The 16,055-nt window shown below is 45.5% G+C and overlaps 1 protein-coding gene across 6 annotated transcripts in view; it reads right to left on the reverse strand.

Moving 5' to 3' along the window:
• Nucleotides 1–16,055, reverse strand: part of DHX30 (DExH-box helicase 30) — a 34,145-nt gene that overhangs the window by 17,677 nt on the left and 413 nt on the right. For 2 of the 6 annotated variants that reach the window (XM_055706820.1, XM_055706821.1), the window contains exons 2-3: nt 12,549–12,600; nt 1,398–1,528 (exon numbers count right to left, since the gene is read on the reverse strand). In XM_055706820.1, coding sequence (XP_055562795.1) covers nt 1,398–1,528; nt 12,549–12,579 — 162 coding nt within the window. In that variant the 5' untranslated portion in view covers nt 12,580–12,600. Of the gene's footprint in view, nt 1–1,397; nt 1,529–1,713; nt 1,985–8,198; nt 8,497–8,600; nt 9,840–12,548; nt 12,601–15,396; nt 15,597–16,055 lie in introns of those variants that run through there. The other 4 variants (XM_014282529.3, XM_055706817.1, XM_055706818.1 and 1 more) reach the window with 4 other exon arrangements.

Raw genomic sequence — 16,055 nt, forward strand, 5'->3', positions numbered from 1 at the left:
TGCCACCTGAATCTCATCTTACCGTAGGAAATTGCTACGCATTTTGCCTGGGGGCTCTGCATGAAAAGGCACAGACCTGCTGAGAAAAAAGTTGTCTCATGAAGGCCAAGTTACTGGGTGCTCATGAAAAAAACCTTGCTCACTTCCAACCCAGACTTATCCAGGTTGTCTCACCTGTCCTTCCATCCCCACACACTTCTCTGGGTGGTTGGTTTTGTGCGGGCGGGGGCGAAGGTAAGGGAAGGAGGAGGTTGAGATCCAAGCCTTGTTTTCTCCAAGAGCTCCTTTGGGGTTTTTGTTTATTATTTTGTTTTGTTTTAATCTAAAGTTATCCTCAACATTAACTCTATTTAAGTGCTAGCAAAAACATGAACTGATTCTGCAAACTAAAATGATAAGGCATTCGTTATGGTATTCAGAAATTCACGTTAGGAAACTGTACTACAGCTCATCAAGGAAAAGCAAGAAAAACAATAAAACAATAAAGAAACTCTAAAGTAACCATTTACTAACGTGTTGCCTAGAATGCAGGGACACTTTAAAAGGGGCATGGTAATAAAAACTCTGGGGAATTTTAGACAGAAATTTGTTGGAAAATGTTAATCCATCAGAACTGAAGCTTCTCCTGGAACATACATTACAGTCAAACTTCAGCTGGAAATTGCTTTCAGCTCTAGAATGAGAGCTAGACGATAAAAGGAGGCAAACCCCCGAACACAGAGCACCCATCAGTTAAGAACTTCTGCTCAGTTTATAGCACAGATTTGGATCTAGGCCTCTCACATCCCACCAAGAGCTCAATCTATTTGGCAAACTGTTTGCCTGGAATTCCTCCATTTTATTTAACAACAACAACAACAGAGTCTGTATTTCATTTTGCCCTTAAGTAGTATTACAAGCCTCCCGCCATCGCAAACAAATTCTTCTTTCTTGGCTGCAATTGAACATTTTAGGCTTTGGCATTTGTTCTATTAGAATCTACACTAAAATCTAGGCCTACTAAGATATAAAATACAGCATTTAAACTTCAATTTTCTGAGGTAGTGATGTACATTGCCCAACACATTTGCGTACAGACTATGTGTCTTTCTCCTGAAAAAAAGCCAGTTACAGTGAGCTACTTAGAAGAAAAAAATCCATCCTTCCACACACAAAAGGAGAGGGACAGGACCTACATTTATATACCTATTAAAGTATGTGAAAATAAAGAGAAACTGGAAGAAGTGAGACTATTTCTTGTTTGAGAGATGATCACAGAACATTGACATTGAATTAAAACGCTTCTATAATTCTCTCTATTAAAGAGTTATTTCCAGGATTAGCAGTATTCCTGGCTCACTTCCCACTCTTATGTGCAACATACCTACCCGCCACCCATCCCCTCACAACAGGATTACCTTTTTTCTTGGCCCATTAGTATGGATGTACACCAGCTTGTCCCTTGCATGAGAAATGCCCAGGGCTCGTCCAATCACACTGTTGAGCAAGTTTTTAGGCTGTGGAAATTCCTTTAATAGGTCTCTGGAATCTGGAGGGAAAAAAAAAACAACAAAAAAAAACCAAACAAAAAAGAGGAACTAAATATCTTATAGTTCTTGTGCAGTCCTGTTCAAAGACATGTTGTAACACCTGCTTCACTGCAGCTCTGTGAGCATTAATATCTCTAAGGTTACAGTGAGAAAAGTAAGCAGAGGTATTAAGTGGTTCACCTACAATGTCTCCAGGCATCAGCAAAATGGTACACAGGAGTGCAGTCTCCCGAGCTCCACATGTAAGATGACACTGCAAATCCAAAATGGACAACCATACTGTTTGTCCCAGGCTTCTGAAACACACAGCTTGTTTCCCCCTCTTTCAAAAGCATGAATATCCTCTAGTTAAAACTGCAGCACTGACAGTCCAACTCCATGATCCAGTGATGCCAACAGTCACCTAACAGTTTGGAAGGACTTTTTTTTCGCCCCAAAAGGACACAGTGTCAACAGAAAAAATTACATACTACATATACCTGTTGAACCTGAATACAAATATCATAGCCCAGAATACAAAGCCCAGATTAACCCATGGAGTTGGTGGTTTCCTCACTATGGAGGCAAAAGCAGCTCTGTTTGTCATTCTTCAATGTTGAAAACAAAATGAGCAAAAACTATTTTGAACAGACTTTGGTATTTGTATCCCCCTCCTGAACCATGCAGGTCACCTCAGGGTTAAATCAAGGGCCTCAATGACACACAAGCTACACATGAGATGCAGCCATTGGCAGTAATGTGAAAAAACCCTGGGGACTTCTCCCTGAATTTATTGAGATGGCTGGGTTAGAGGCTGGGAATATGGGTTTGTACTAAATTGCTCAGAGAACCCCCTGGAAAGAAGTTTGCCAACACAGTATTTGGAGATCAACCAGCCTAAGCAGGAAGCTAAGAAGCAGCGCCAGAGGCAGCAGGCGTTGCGGGCTGGTAGGACTGGCTAGTTGAGCACAGGTCCCCTGCCCCAGCAGGTGAGAAATACTGCTCAGGCTACAGCGCTTGCAGGAAGGGGATATTAATGATCACTTCACATCACTCATTTAAAAAAAATAACAATAATACAAATCACACTGCCCCCAGACAGAGCAATGTCACGCTCACCTCATGTCCCAGCCTCCTCCCTGGTGCCAACACCAGCAAGGATGCTGCTCTAACTCCCCTCTCACATGCATCACTGCCACACTGTAGGGGAGAGCCTTTATTTTGAGCAGCAGCCCAGACAAGATCAGATTAAATTTAACACGGTAACAATTCCAGAAGTAGTTACACTACACAAAGGGGTGGAACCAACAGCTCACTGTTGTGGCGAGAGGTAGGTGCTGCTTCTCCCAGGCTCTAATGCTACCACTGCTCCAGCTCTGGCACAAACCCAAATGCACAGAGATGATTTGCAGCTCTAACCCAACAGAAAGCTAAATCAGAAAAAGAAGTACACTGGGTTTTGCAGGGCTCCTAAGTCAGCCAACTGCACAGTCCTGCAGGTACCCAAAAACAGTGCAAAGGAATAGGGGAGAGGAATAGGATCTCCCATTCCGGCAGCAGCAAGCACAGCTAAGGCACTCTGATCCTAAGTTCAGCCAACATCACAAACGTACGCTCCCCAGGCAGTCGGAACGTCATTGATCTTCTTGCAGACCACCAACCGGTTTGAGCACTACTTTTTAGAAGGGTTCTAAATTCTCTACAGCTATTTAGGGGAAGTTTCAGCAATGAATCAGAAGTCAGCAACACAAGATCTGGTACTGCCAGAATCTGGACTTTTGGATTGAGCTACCAAATCCAAGTAGAAATGGCCCGATAGCCACACTCATTAGAGCATCACCAAGATCTGCCACCATGTTTTGCCGAAAACTCCCAATTGCAGAGTCATTATAATGAAGATACACAGTAACAAGCTTCAAAGAAGCTAGCAAGCATTGAAGAAAAAGGGTCTGTAATACAGGCACACACAAGAGACATTCTCCAAGAAGCTGCACAGCTAGGGAAAATCGAAGTTACAAGGATGTATCGTGAGGGCTCACCTGAAAGCTGACCACCAGGGAAATTGCAGGAGTTTTAGAGAAGGCAAAAGAGTTATGTTGCACCACTGCAGACCAGCACTTGTCAGACTGTGCATACTTAGGTGAGGGAGAGCAAAAGCCCATGCTGCTGATCGTATCACCCTCTTCAGAGAAAAAAAAAAAAAAAAGAAAACACCAGCACACTGATCCAGAGTTCAGAAAAAAAAAAAAATAAATTACTGGTGACACTCAGTTTTGAAACTTCTTCCTCCAAACCACAGAAGAACCACCTGAACCTCAGAGAATCCACTTTCAGAAGCCAAATGGACCAGATACCATCCTTAACATCTACAGAGAGATACTGAAATACAACCTCTGTAACCTGCGATAAAGATGTGAAGAACTGGATATCATTTGAAGACAGGCCGCATTGTAATTCGACAGTTGTTTAATTCCGACTTGCAGCTGGAGCTGGCTCAGGTTGGCATTGCTTCTCAACCTGGTATGTAGAGGACAAGCTGGTATTTAGAGGGCAGTGTCAAAATGAACAGATTAAAACTGCTGCCTGCTCAATCTCCTTCAACTGTACTGATGTTGAAAAGACCAAGCCCCACACAATGGGCTTCCTGCCACTCTCCTGTGCATGACAGTCAGCTGCGGCATCTTCTGTTATAATAAAAAAAAGCCCACAGGCTGCTTACACTTACTTGGGCAAAACTCTTGGACAATTACAGGGGGATACGCAGGAATTACTGTGGTTTATGAACACTACTTGTCTGTGATTTACCTTCTATGGATAGCAGGAAAAGAGTCTCAGCCTAACAAAGACCTACAAGTCAATTTTCTGTAATTATACAGCAAATCGGTGACACTTCTACCTACTCATACAGCAAGCACCACTATATTCAGACTTCGACCTGCTCAAGAAAAGTGGAAAAGTGACTAAGATTTTGGCATTCTGCAGTTCTATTCCATGCTATGTTGCTGGGACACATGGAGGGAGGAGTAGTAACACAGTTCCCAAATGCACTATTAAATTCACTTAATAAATGAGAAATTTAAAAAAAAACCACAAACCACTAAATGAAACAACCTCTAGCACCAGCCTGTATTATTAGGCCTCTAGTTGCTTCCTCATTCAAAAACAATAACCTGAGAAATTTTGTGATAAGTAACAGGCAGAAGCAAGAAGCACATTCTTTTTAAATGCTCTGCTCTATCCTCCCCTCCCCCCCCCCCCAATGCAGTCACCTCATGACAGAGCCAATTTCTCACATTCTGAGGTGAGTCCCCAGTGAAGACTAAATACTTAACCCATTCTAGAGCAAAGAATAGGATCTCTAAATAACAAAGCCTAGTTCTGGCTTGCAGATCAGACTCTGAATTACCAACCAAGACACAATGTATTCTTCACAGCTGACAATGCCATATTCAGCAGCACCATCTGACGAATCAACAGCGACTCTAAGGCTTCATGGATTACCCTCAGCCCATTCTTATCCCGAGTTTGAGAACTGGAAGGTTCTTATCTTGCATGAAGCCATGCCTCACCCATAGTTTTTAAAGAAACAATCCAAAATTGCAGAACTGGATTTGCAGAATGTTTCCTTCCCTGCCAGATTGGATTTCTTGGCATCTTCCTCCAAACACTTAGCTCTCTCACTGCTGAGAATGGATATTTGGGTAGAAATCATATTAGCGGTAGTCACAGCCCTGCAGAAGCAAGGAGTATAACCTAATACTCCCAAAACAGAGTTGATTTTTATACTCAATTCCTATCAAGCCAGAACTACATATGATGTTCAAACCATGGCTCTGAGATCACAAACAAACATTAAAAGCCTGTCTTGGATAGCAGACAACTGAGGGTGGGGTTATCAAAGAAGCCAATTAACTATTTTAAGTTCCACAAAGCCAGCGAGTGCTTTAGCTTAATTTGATTGTGAAAGTCCACCATAATTTCAGGCAACACTGAAAGAAAAAAAAATAGAAAGAAAAAACAAACAACTCCCAGCTGTAGTGGCCAAAGGCAACAAACCTGACAAGCAAAGACACTGTCAGGTACAAGATGACAACAAATGCCCATAGTCTTGTTCACAGAAGACAGAGGAGCATTACATTCATTTTGACAGTTTCTATCTTCCCTCAAATTCTCTTCCCTGGAGAAGCAACAAACAAGCTATCCCTGGAGAAGCAACAAATGAGCAGCAAGGACAAACTATTAAATACAACATTCATCAAGATATGAGCCCCCGCAGTAATAAATTCAAGTCAGCGAAGAATGCTCCAAACACATCAAAAATTCACAGGGAAGAAAGCCCTGTGGCTCCATAATATCCATTTCATAAGGAATTAGCCTAGACATGTTTTACTAGGGAGAGGTGGAGGGAGAGAGAGGTTCCACCTGGCAGTTTAGTTTGGAGTACACCAAAATATTATTACTTTTGGGGGATTTGGGGTTTTTTTGCTGGGTTTTTTTTTTAAACCATCATCTAGCAATCCTCACCAAGACTCCTTTCAACCATATACAGTAATAAAAAACACATGCAGTTCTTGCCTAAACAAGAACAAACTTAAAAATTGGTAAAACTGACAGGGCTTCTTCAAAAGCAAGTCAGATCATCAGAGAATGAAAGTGACTGATGGCCAGCCTCCATCCCTGGAACACTCAGAACTCGGCTGGATACAGCCCTGATCACCCCCTCCAGCTGGGCCTGCCCTGAGAAAGGGATCAGACCACACAGCACCCAGAGCTTCAGTGCAACCTAAATTATTCTGTGATACTATGAGATGGCAAAGTTAATTCTTTTAATTTTTAAAAATTAATTAGAGAAAGATTCTTTCTTGGAGCAAAACACAGGTCAAGATCACGTAAGTCTCAGCAACAAGCGAAAAGTGCCACAGACCTGACTGAGCAGGCAAAGCAGCTCTGCATCATAGAGTCTGCTCCAAAATCCCACCACCTAGGCCAACAAAACCAAGCCTTAAATATTAATGCCAATACATTTTTAAGCTGGCCTCAGCTGAGAGTCGATTTTTCCATATTTGTATCCAAGGCTAATAACAAAAGCAGTCAAATGAGGATAGCTAACAAGCCATCAACTGAGAAGTTGAAGGCTTAGAACTTGCCCTTATAGTTTTCTTAAAAGAACTTTTATGATCTCTGTGTGATCAAGCAGCCGCTGTACAGGCAGGACAGACTTACAAAAAGACCCTGAAAACTTTTTATTTGCTCATCTGAAACTAATCTTCTAGCACTGCCAAATTGTCACCAGAAGAGCCTTCCACAGTCAATCCACCACATACACTGGAAGGATGTGTGAACAGAAACCCAGAGATAAAAGCACTCAAGTACTCTCTGAAAACATACCTTAGAAAGAGGAATGGTGAGGAATGAAGTACAAAAGGGGGAAGAAAAAAAAAAAAAAGTCTACTACTTCTCAGGCAACACCTGAACCAGCTCATTAAACAATAATTTGGGGCGGTTTAGCATTTACTTTCAAAGTCAGATAATTTGCTCTGTTGAACAGCTTGAACACAACCATTAAAGACCGACTCTGAGCTACAAGATAAAGCTCAGCAGAGCTTCTGAAAGGAAAATGGAACCAAGACCCAAAGAATTCAGGATCGACAAAAAGAAAACAATAATAACAATAATAATAAAAAAAGAAGTGCTAGAGAGTAGGAAGGAAGCACAGAACACAGAAGGATGAGCAGGGGGAAAAATGAAAAAAAAAAAAAAAAAGAGTAGAATTTTTAATGTAATAAACTGAATTTCCAAAGTGGAAGATTACAGCCTAACAAATAAAACTGCAAACAAACCAGTGATTTTAAAAGGGAAAATGCAGCAGTTCAGGTCACAGCCTGGAAGTAGTAACCTCCGGCACAAAATTACTCCTATCTTGCTGAACTAGAAGCGTTCTTCACTCTTCATAATCTAACAAAAAGCAATTGTCAAAACACGACATCAAAACACACTTTCAAATACTCTTTTGAAAAAGCCACGATTCCTTCTGAACAGGAGGAAAGCATTTACCCTTCAGACGCCTGAGCCCCGTGCCCTCCCGCACACAGCTCTGCTGTAGGCTGCAGGACCGACGGCAGCAAGAGAAACCTTCCAGGCTTCAGCAGAGACATCAGCCCCGGCCAGATTCACGAGCGCTGCGAGCATCAGGACTTTTGCTGACAAGAGCTGCTCGCACCGCGTTCAGCGCCGCCCGCAGCCCCGGCAGCGGGACCCGGCTGGGAGGCAGAGAGGGCGATGCTCCCCGCTCCCGCAGCCCGCTCCCGCCCTGACTAACGCGACTTGCTGCACGCCGAGGGCAGAGCGGTTTTCCTGGCGATGCTGGATGGGCGTGCACGATCCACCAGGATTTCTAGCGAAAGACCCACTTACGACTCCTCTCGCGTCAGGCCGCGGCGGGCGCGTCGAAGCGGCGAGGACTCCCGGCCGGCCCGGCTGCCGGCGGGCGACCTTGAGCCGAAGGGCCCCGCACGCCGCTGCCGCTCGCCGGGGAATCCCCGCTCGCCCGCCAACAAAGAGCGCCGCGCACCCGCGCAGCGCGGCGGGGGCTGCTACAAAGGCCCCGGCCCTCGCTGCCCGCCGGCGGCCACCGGCACTGCCCGCCCGGCCCGGCCGCCCCCGCCACACCTCCCGGCGCCGGCCCGTTACCTGCGGCGGCGGCGCAGCCGTGCGTGCACACACCGCCGCAGCTGGCCGGCTCCTCTCCCTTGCCGCGCATCCCGGCGGGGCGCCCCGTCCCCAGGGCCGGGGCTCAAGGCCGCGCCGCTCCCCGCGATGCGGCCCGCCCACCCCTCCCACCGGCGGGGCCCGACGCGGCCTAGCCCGGCCGCCCGCAGCGAGAGGAGGCCGGCGGGCGGCGCGGCCCGGCTGCAGGCGGGGGGAGGGACGTGCGGCGCGCTCACGCTCCCTCCTCCCAGCACCGGGCAGCGGGGCTCGCTCCTCCCTTCCGCTGCGTGCGGGCCGGCGCGGCGCCGCTTCCCCGGCCGCCGAGCCGCGCACACCGGGGGCGCCGCCGGTTCCTCCCCCCGCCCCGCCTCGCCCCCGGCTCACCCTTCACCATGGCGGCGGCGTCCTCCTCCTCAGCGCCCGGCTCCTCCTCCTGCCTCGCCTCGCCGGCGCTCTGGGGCGCCGGCAGCCGGGTGCAGAGCCCGCGCGTCCCCGGCGGCGCCCGGTAACAGCGGCAAAGGCGCAGCGGCCCGGCCGAGCCGCAGGCAGCCGCCGCCTGCAGCAGCAGCCCCAGCGCCGCCATCTTGAGGTTGCCCGGCGCCGGCTTCAGGCAGGGCGCGGCCGGGCGCTCCTGCGGGAAGGCCTCGTCCGCGCCGCGGCGCCCCCCGGCGCGCAGGAGGACGTAGCGCAGGATGCACCCCTCGCCGCGAACCGCGGGCGGGGGAGACGCTGAGCCCACACGGGTGGGAGCGTCTCCCCCCCGCCACACCGGGACCGCACTGACAAAGCCAACCACAGGGAACGGGAAAGAAAAGGAAAAAAATCAACCCACAAAAAGAATCTGCGTCCCTGCCAGAAGACGTGGAGGCAGAGAGCGGCAGCTCACCGCGCTCCTGCCGGAGAGGTGCCAGCCGCTGTGGGAAGACGGAGGACTCGCACCGCCCGCTGAAGCTTTAAACCAGCAGAAAGATATTTTCTTTCTCTTTTGGGGGAAAAAAAAATCAACGGCACTTGCATCATCGAGCTCTACCAGCCCTGCCTGGGGACATCGGCCCTCCTGACACATGTGCGTCCAACAGAAACAACGCAGCAACTCAAAGCACACACTCGCACACAGATACACCACACATTATGGATATAGGTTGGCTGAAAGGCTTTCGGGAATATTTCGTAGGTGTCACACACACACACCCCAAAAACCAGGATGTCTTCACACGCGTTCAAAGAAAGGTTACCACAGAGAGATGTCATCTGCTCCAAGATCTGAGCAACCTGGTGGTGATACTGCAAACACAGTCCACTGGCTAGACCTCCACACATGGATTTTATTTTAGAATCATTACTAAACTTCTCTAATTAAAAGGAAAAAACCCACACGTGCAATTTTTACTATGCTTTCAACAGCATTCGTCCGCTCTCGGTTTCACTCCTTTAGACATTATTTGCCATCCCTGCGCATTTAAAGGCAGAGCGATCTTTCCGATTGTACTAATACAAGTGACTGCAAGACTGATTCAGAAGGGCAAATTCAGAAACAGGTACCTGAACGTTGTTTTGGGTTTCTTGTCTTCAGCTACGCATACAATCTGCCTGCACCCTAACAGACACACCTGCAGACTAGGTAATGTTTAGATACCTAGGTAATTGCTAAGCAATATCTATACATTTTATTATCTCTGGCTGCAACGTATACTCTGGACTACCATTAAGTTGTGTGTTTCTTTAAACCAGGGTATCATTTTTATATCAAAATACCTTATTGCTCAGTGAATATTTTGTGTGTAAACCAAAAATTTACATGAATGGTTGTTTAAGCACCATGATAAAAAAAGGGGGGGTGGCGTTTTGGGATGGGTGGTGGGTGATTTGTTTGTTTGTTTTTACATGAGAAAGATAAATCTTTGATAAGCCACAAAAGGATTAACTAATTTAATTACACACTTAAGTTTTATGAAGGCTGTATTCCACAAGAAAAGGTTCAAGAAGAAGAAAACCCTGTGTAAGAAACAACTCTGGAGGAGCATGCATGAGCACAAAAAAAACCCAACTTACTACACCAAATATGCCTTTTCCAATCTGCACCCTTTTTAGAACGTCTGTGAATTAGCTAGTGATTTATCTGTGCAGTTATGTTTTACTCAAAAAAACAAAAGCAAACAAAATAAACAAACCCAGATCTTGAAGCAGCACCAGAAGACACAAAACGGGCTTTTTTTGCCACTGCCACCCCCCTTTTTTTTTTTGAAAGATATGAAAATTATTCTGGCACTCTAATTAAAAAGGCTTAGATTACAAATTCTAAGAGCATTGGTCCACTAAAAAGGAGAACAATCTTGCTAGACAACTCAATTTAAGGAAATGAATTATATGTAAATCTTTTGAGAGCATGTTGCACGAACTCTTACTTTCAGAAATAAACTTCAGATGGTTTGGAAACAAAAGCTTCAAGGAGGACTAGAAAGGAAGGGTGGCTGGAAATGGTATGTAAACATTAATACATCCTTCTAGGAAGATGAATCTACTGTGAAATTACTTAACTTGATATAGTTGCTGGTTTATTTAGCATTTTCCCAAGATCTAGATGAGGCAATAAGCTATCCAGCAGTGAAGAAAATAACAATCACAGCTACTAAGCTGTTTCAAGTCGTGAACATCAGAGAAGAAGCACAAAAGGTAACAAGAGCCCTAAGGAGATGAAAACCATGGCTGGAGACCACAGTGATTAAAAGCAAAACAAACAAAAGAAAACAGATGGAGTACATGCCTGGGGAAAGTCTTGGAAACACACAGTCAATGGGAAGGAGAAATCTGGGAGAAGATGCTGCAAGAGAGTGTGTTGGTGCACAGAAAGTTTCACATGGGTAGGGCTAGTGGTTTGTCACTGTATGATATAAAAATTATCTTACGAGCACAGAAAATATATAGTTAAGACTCAATTTATTAAAAAATTTCAGAAGCCATAGATTCCACATACTCAGTCCAAATATCTTTATTTTGCAGAGACGAGCGTTAAACAGCATATAAATAATCGCTTAAAGCCGTCTTCCCAGGCTTTGCCAGTTCAGGCTCACTTCGATGAGCTGTGGTTAATTCATCTTCTCTAGCCAAGCCTTTGTAGAGGCAGCAGCACTATGCAGAAGCTCGTTAACAAGCCACGTTATGTGAAAGACTTCCTTTTCCCCCAGAACACAAGTGTTAGAACACCCAGAATCCCAAACCCAGTCTGGCCATGACAAACCACTAGCCCTCACAGGAAAAGTTCCTTCTCTCTCTCTCAGACTCCAACCCAGGTCATGCTATTCAACAAATGAGAGGGTTTTTATTCCCAACTAAAATTACTCTGTACATAATACTCTGCCCTGGACTTATAAAGCATTCTGGGAATTTTTGTTTTAAATACAGAACCCACAATATTGGTGACTCACTAGCGTGGCAGTGTTACAAAAATGGCTGGTACGCTGCTGTGTTCCCCAAGCGCTAAAGCAGAAGCATGACTTCCCTGAGACAGGAGGTAGTGATCCATCATTGGTTCAGCCATATCTGGAATATTTTATCCCATTCCACGCACCTTATTTTAAGCCTAAATAACAGAGTTCAGAAACGAACAGCAAAAGAGAACAAAAGCCAGCAAGTGACTGGAGGGATTTCTTAAGAAAAAAATATGATCGAAAGAAAGAGGTAGGCAAAGCAATGACAGGGAAGAAAAAAGGACACAATAACAGTTGACAGGTATTTAAAGTATGAAACACCAAGGAGAAAGTGCTTACTGAACTGGTACAAAAGGATGCAGGTATGTTTAGGAGGGTAAAATTAAAAGGGGGGGGGAAAAAGCCTTTAAGCTAACAAGCAAACAAGTCCACATTGTCATCTATTGGGTAACAGAAGGAGTCTTCTCTCCTTCCAAATTCTGTTTCCCTGCGATACTCTAATGTAACTGAGCTTACTTGCAACATTTACCTCACATGCTACACTAACCAAGACAGAACTGATATACATTGGTTACAGCAACCACCCTCGCTTTAGGCTTGAAGTGCAAGTGTTGCAGGCTGGGCTCCCCTCAGAAATAAAGCGGTCTCAAGCATAAAAACACACATCCTACGCTGCAGAGCTATCGCTAGTTCAGGTACAGTTATCTCCACTTCCTCTTTTGTCCCTAACGCATTGAAAAGGAAGTCTGACAAAGGCATTTGTAGGACAAACCTCTCATTTATCCAACACAGAGGACAGTACTGTTTCTTACAAATTAATTTTCATCATCCATCTGCTATAGCATTAAATCTCTGAACAAAGGAAAAAATAAGGGGTAAGTTGAAGATTGTTTCAGGTCCTTACCTTTAAGGGAATTCAGCGAGAACATCTCCATCACAGTGAAAAGGGTTGAATCCTGGGAAAGCAAGAGGTAGCAAAAAGAAACTGGAAGTTAGAATTAATATTTCCTTTGAGAGGTTTCAAGTGTTTCATGCTTCTGAAACTAGTTGTCTTTGGCACAACACAAAGCTAATGGTCCTCAACAAATTTCATATTGGTGTTTATATTCCATCTGTTTCATCTGAATCACACCTGTACTGGTCGCTATCCTGTTATAAGTGGCTGCTTTACACCCAAAGGGAGGAAGTGTCTTCTCAACCAGTGGTTTGTAGATTTCGGAAGTGCTTTGTTTCTGTGGTGATACTGATTTGGGGATATTTTTTAAAACTTTTGAAAGTCAGAACACCAGAAGTAGGTAGACTACTGCCATTATTCCCCCTTTTAAAAGAAAAACAAGAGGAGACAGATACACTTTTGATAATGTGCTTTGCTGAAATTATGTTAAACTTCCTGGTTTAATTTCTTATTAAAATAGCTTTCACTCAAATTAGGAAAAAAAACCAAATCAACTTTGTTTTGGGTCGTTTTATCTGTCATGCCAAATACTAAATACATTTTAGGCATTCTTGATAACATAGTAACAAGGATTTTCTAACAAACTTGGCTCAGATGGGTGAGGGTCTGCATTTACACTAACATTAACTATCCACATTAACAGCTATTCCTGTGCACGCAATTAATATCCTACAAGTATTGCGCTTTCAAATTATTCATTTTTGCTTTCAGTGAAACTAATGACAAAATTACTGTTTACTTCGGCAACAGCAAACAAGGCCTAAAATAACATCACTCTCAGAACAGAACTCTGTGGACATGACACCTTGTTCAGCCAGCCACCTCCCTACGGGCACATGAAAACAAACCTGCTGTTACTGACAAGTCCACACTTTGTCTTTTTCAATGACTAAATAAATAAAAACATAGTTACCGTGACTTCTTTAAAAATGAAAACCCATACATCCTGTAGTAATTGTCAAGACTGGCAGAGGAAAACATCCTTGGTATAGCTAACTCATTGCACTGAACAAAGTTAGAAAACTCTTTTGTGGTAGTTAAGCAAGATTCTTACGGCTGAGGCATTCAACCGTGGAGCTAAGTCACAGGAGGAATGCAAATTGAAAGTGCAAAGAGCGGGCCACATAGCAGTAGGATCATCTCAGTCTAGGTACACACCATCCTAAAGCCAACAGTATTTCTGATGAATTATACAAGTTCAATACTACTCCAACACAAAACAGTAAGTCCTTGAACACTCAAGTCATCAGAAAGAGACAAACAGGAGTACAACAGGGAATGTTGCAATACATTCTTAAACCTAAGATATGGAGGTATTGGTTGCATCTTCCTCCCAAATTTTTAAGCATGACAAAAATGGGGAAGTTGTTTGCTTACAGACAAAGTGCATTCCAGAGAACACAGGGAAGTTGGTCTACAACAGCTTTCTAGGGCAATGTACCATTCAGGCAGATAAACTGGCAGGCTTACCTACAGAGCACAAATTGGTATTAAAGAGAACAAAGAACATCTAACCTACACCGGGATGGGCAGAAAGGCATTTCCAAAAATAAACACAAGATGAAGTTGAAGAAAATGGTCTTTTCTGCTCAAGACCAAGAAAAAAAATTGAAAAAGTGACACGGATAAGCTTACAAGACTAAAAACTGAGAGCCCCACTGACAAGCAAGACTACCAAAGTTGTTATTTATAATTGTGCCTGCAGATCCCCAGCTGAGATGGGGACCCTTACCGTGCAACCACCAACCAAGGCTAAGACAGCCAGAGCCAGACTGCTTGGGAGTGGGGACAGGACAGGGAAGAGAACGAACGTGTAGAAAGATGAACTCAGGTAAAGTCCATGATCAGAATCCCACTGATGAGGGATCCCTTTAAAATTGCATGGAGGAATTCAAGTACTTTAAGCTTGAGCTTCCAGTGGGAACGTGGTCAAAGCAGAGAAAAGCTTGGCTAGATAAGCTTAGGTTTAAGGTACAGGTCATTAAGAGATCAGTCCCTGCAGCAGCATCACTGGATTACTCAGGACCACATCTGGTGGATCTAAATACAGAGGATCCTGAACTGGGCAGTTTTAGCACAGCTAAAGGTGTTCAACTATGGCAGCTGCTTCACCATTCACAGAAACGAAGGAGACGCATGAACATCATCAAAAGGGTGACACATTGGAAGATTCAAAATATATTTCACTCTGATAACAGGAGAGAGATGGGGGGCCTCATAGGACACTGCATTTACTAAGCATCAGAACACAATGATACAGGACTCTCACAGACAAGGCAACAGTACATTTGGAATGAAAATCAATCGTGCATGATGATGCCATCAGACTGCAGAGCGCCTCATGCCTCACGCTTGGCAAAATACTAGAATCCCAGATGGCAAAAGAGACACTAAAAGTTTGTTAGCAATAGACCTAATGCCCCTACTGCAAAGGCAAAGAGAAAAACCCAGTGAACGCAGCACTGGAAACTGCCAGCTAAAATGTCAAAGGCCGAGGAACTGGGTCTTTTGGGGTTTCCTTGGTCCCCCTGAAAATAGCTACACATACGTATGAAGAGAAAACCGCATCCCCAAGAAGAAAGAACATTGAGATGCAGCAAATATCACAGAATTCTTGATTACTGTCTACTGTGATACCAAGTGCTCTGTCATGAGAACAAATGAGAAACTGTGTTGTTTTACATATCGTTCACCCTCACAGATAACCTACACTGGTGTCTGTGCAAAGCAAAACAGTTTGACTTTCAGCTATTTGGGCCAAACAAGCAGCGGATCTGTGCAAGAAACCTTTATTTACCAATCTTAATTCTGCAGGATTCTCACTGCCGACAAGCTGGAAGCGGGAACAATAATGTGCTAGAGGTAGGACTGGGTGTTGAATGCTCTTGGGTACCAACTGCTCATGAGACCAGGCGTTGTGGACTAAACCGGAAACCCAGAGTGATGGTTCCAATGAACACCGGGGAAAAAATGGTGCCACTGGTGACAACAGAAGAAGTTACTGGGAAGTAAGGAAGAGACAAAACTAAGAAAAGGACTGCGAGTCATGCTGGAAAGCAGCTCTGTAACAAGAGCGAAGGCTTCCCCACGGCACAGATGAGAGAGCCAGGGGTAAGCCCGGCTCCACAGGCCGGCTCCGGATCACCCCATGCTGTCTCCCGACGCGGGGCTCAGCTCCCCGTCCCAGCCGGGGCTCTCCCCGCTGGCCACTCGCCCAAGACCCGAAGGGAGAACCGCCCGGTAGCGCGGCCGGCCGGCTCCGCGCCCCCACCGGCTGCGCTCCCGGCTGCCCGCGGCGGTGCTGGGCAGCGGCGGACAGCAACCCGCGCCCCCGCCCGCACAGGGCCGGTGCCCCATCCGAGGAGCATCCCCGTCCGCCCCGCCCCGCGCCGCCCGGTCGCACAGGCCCAGGGCCCCGCACGGCCCCTTCCCGCTGGGCCGGGACTCCCGCCCCCC

Source organism: Falco cherrug, chromosome 4 (assembly GCF_023634085.1).
Source record: "Falco cherrug isolate bFalChe1 chromosome 4, bFalChe1.pri, whole genome shotgun sequence".
NCBI lineage: Eukaryota > Metazoa > Chordata > Aves > Falconiformes > Falconidae > Falco > Falco cherrug.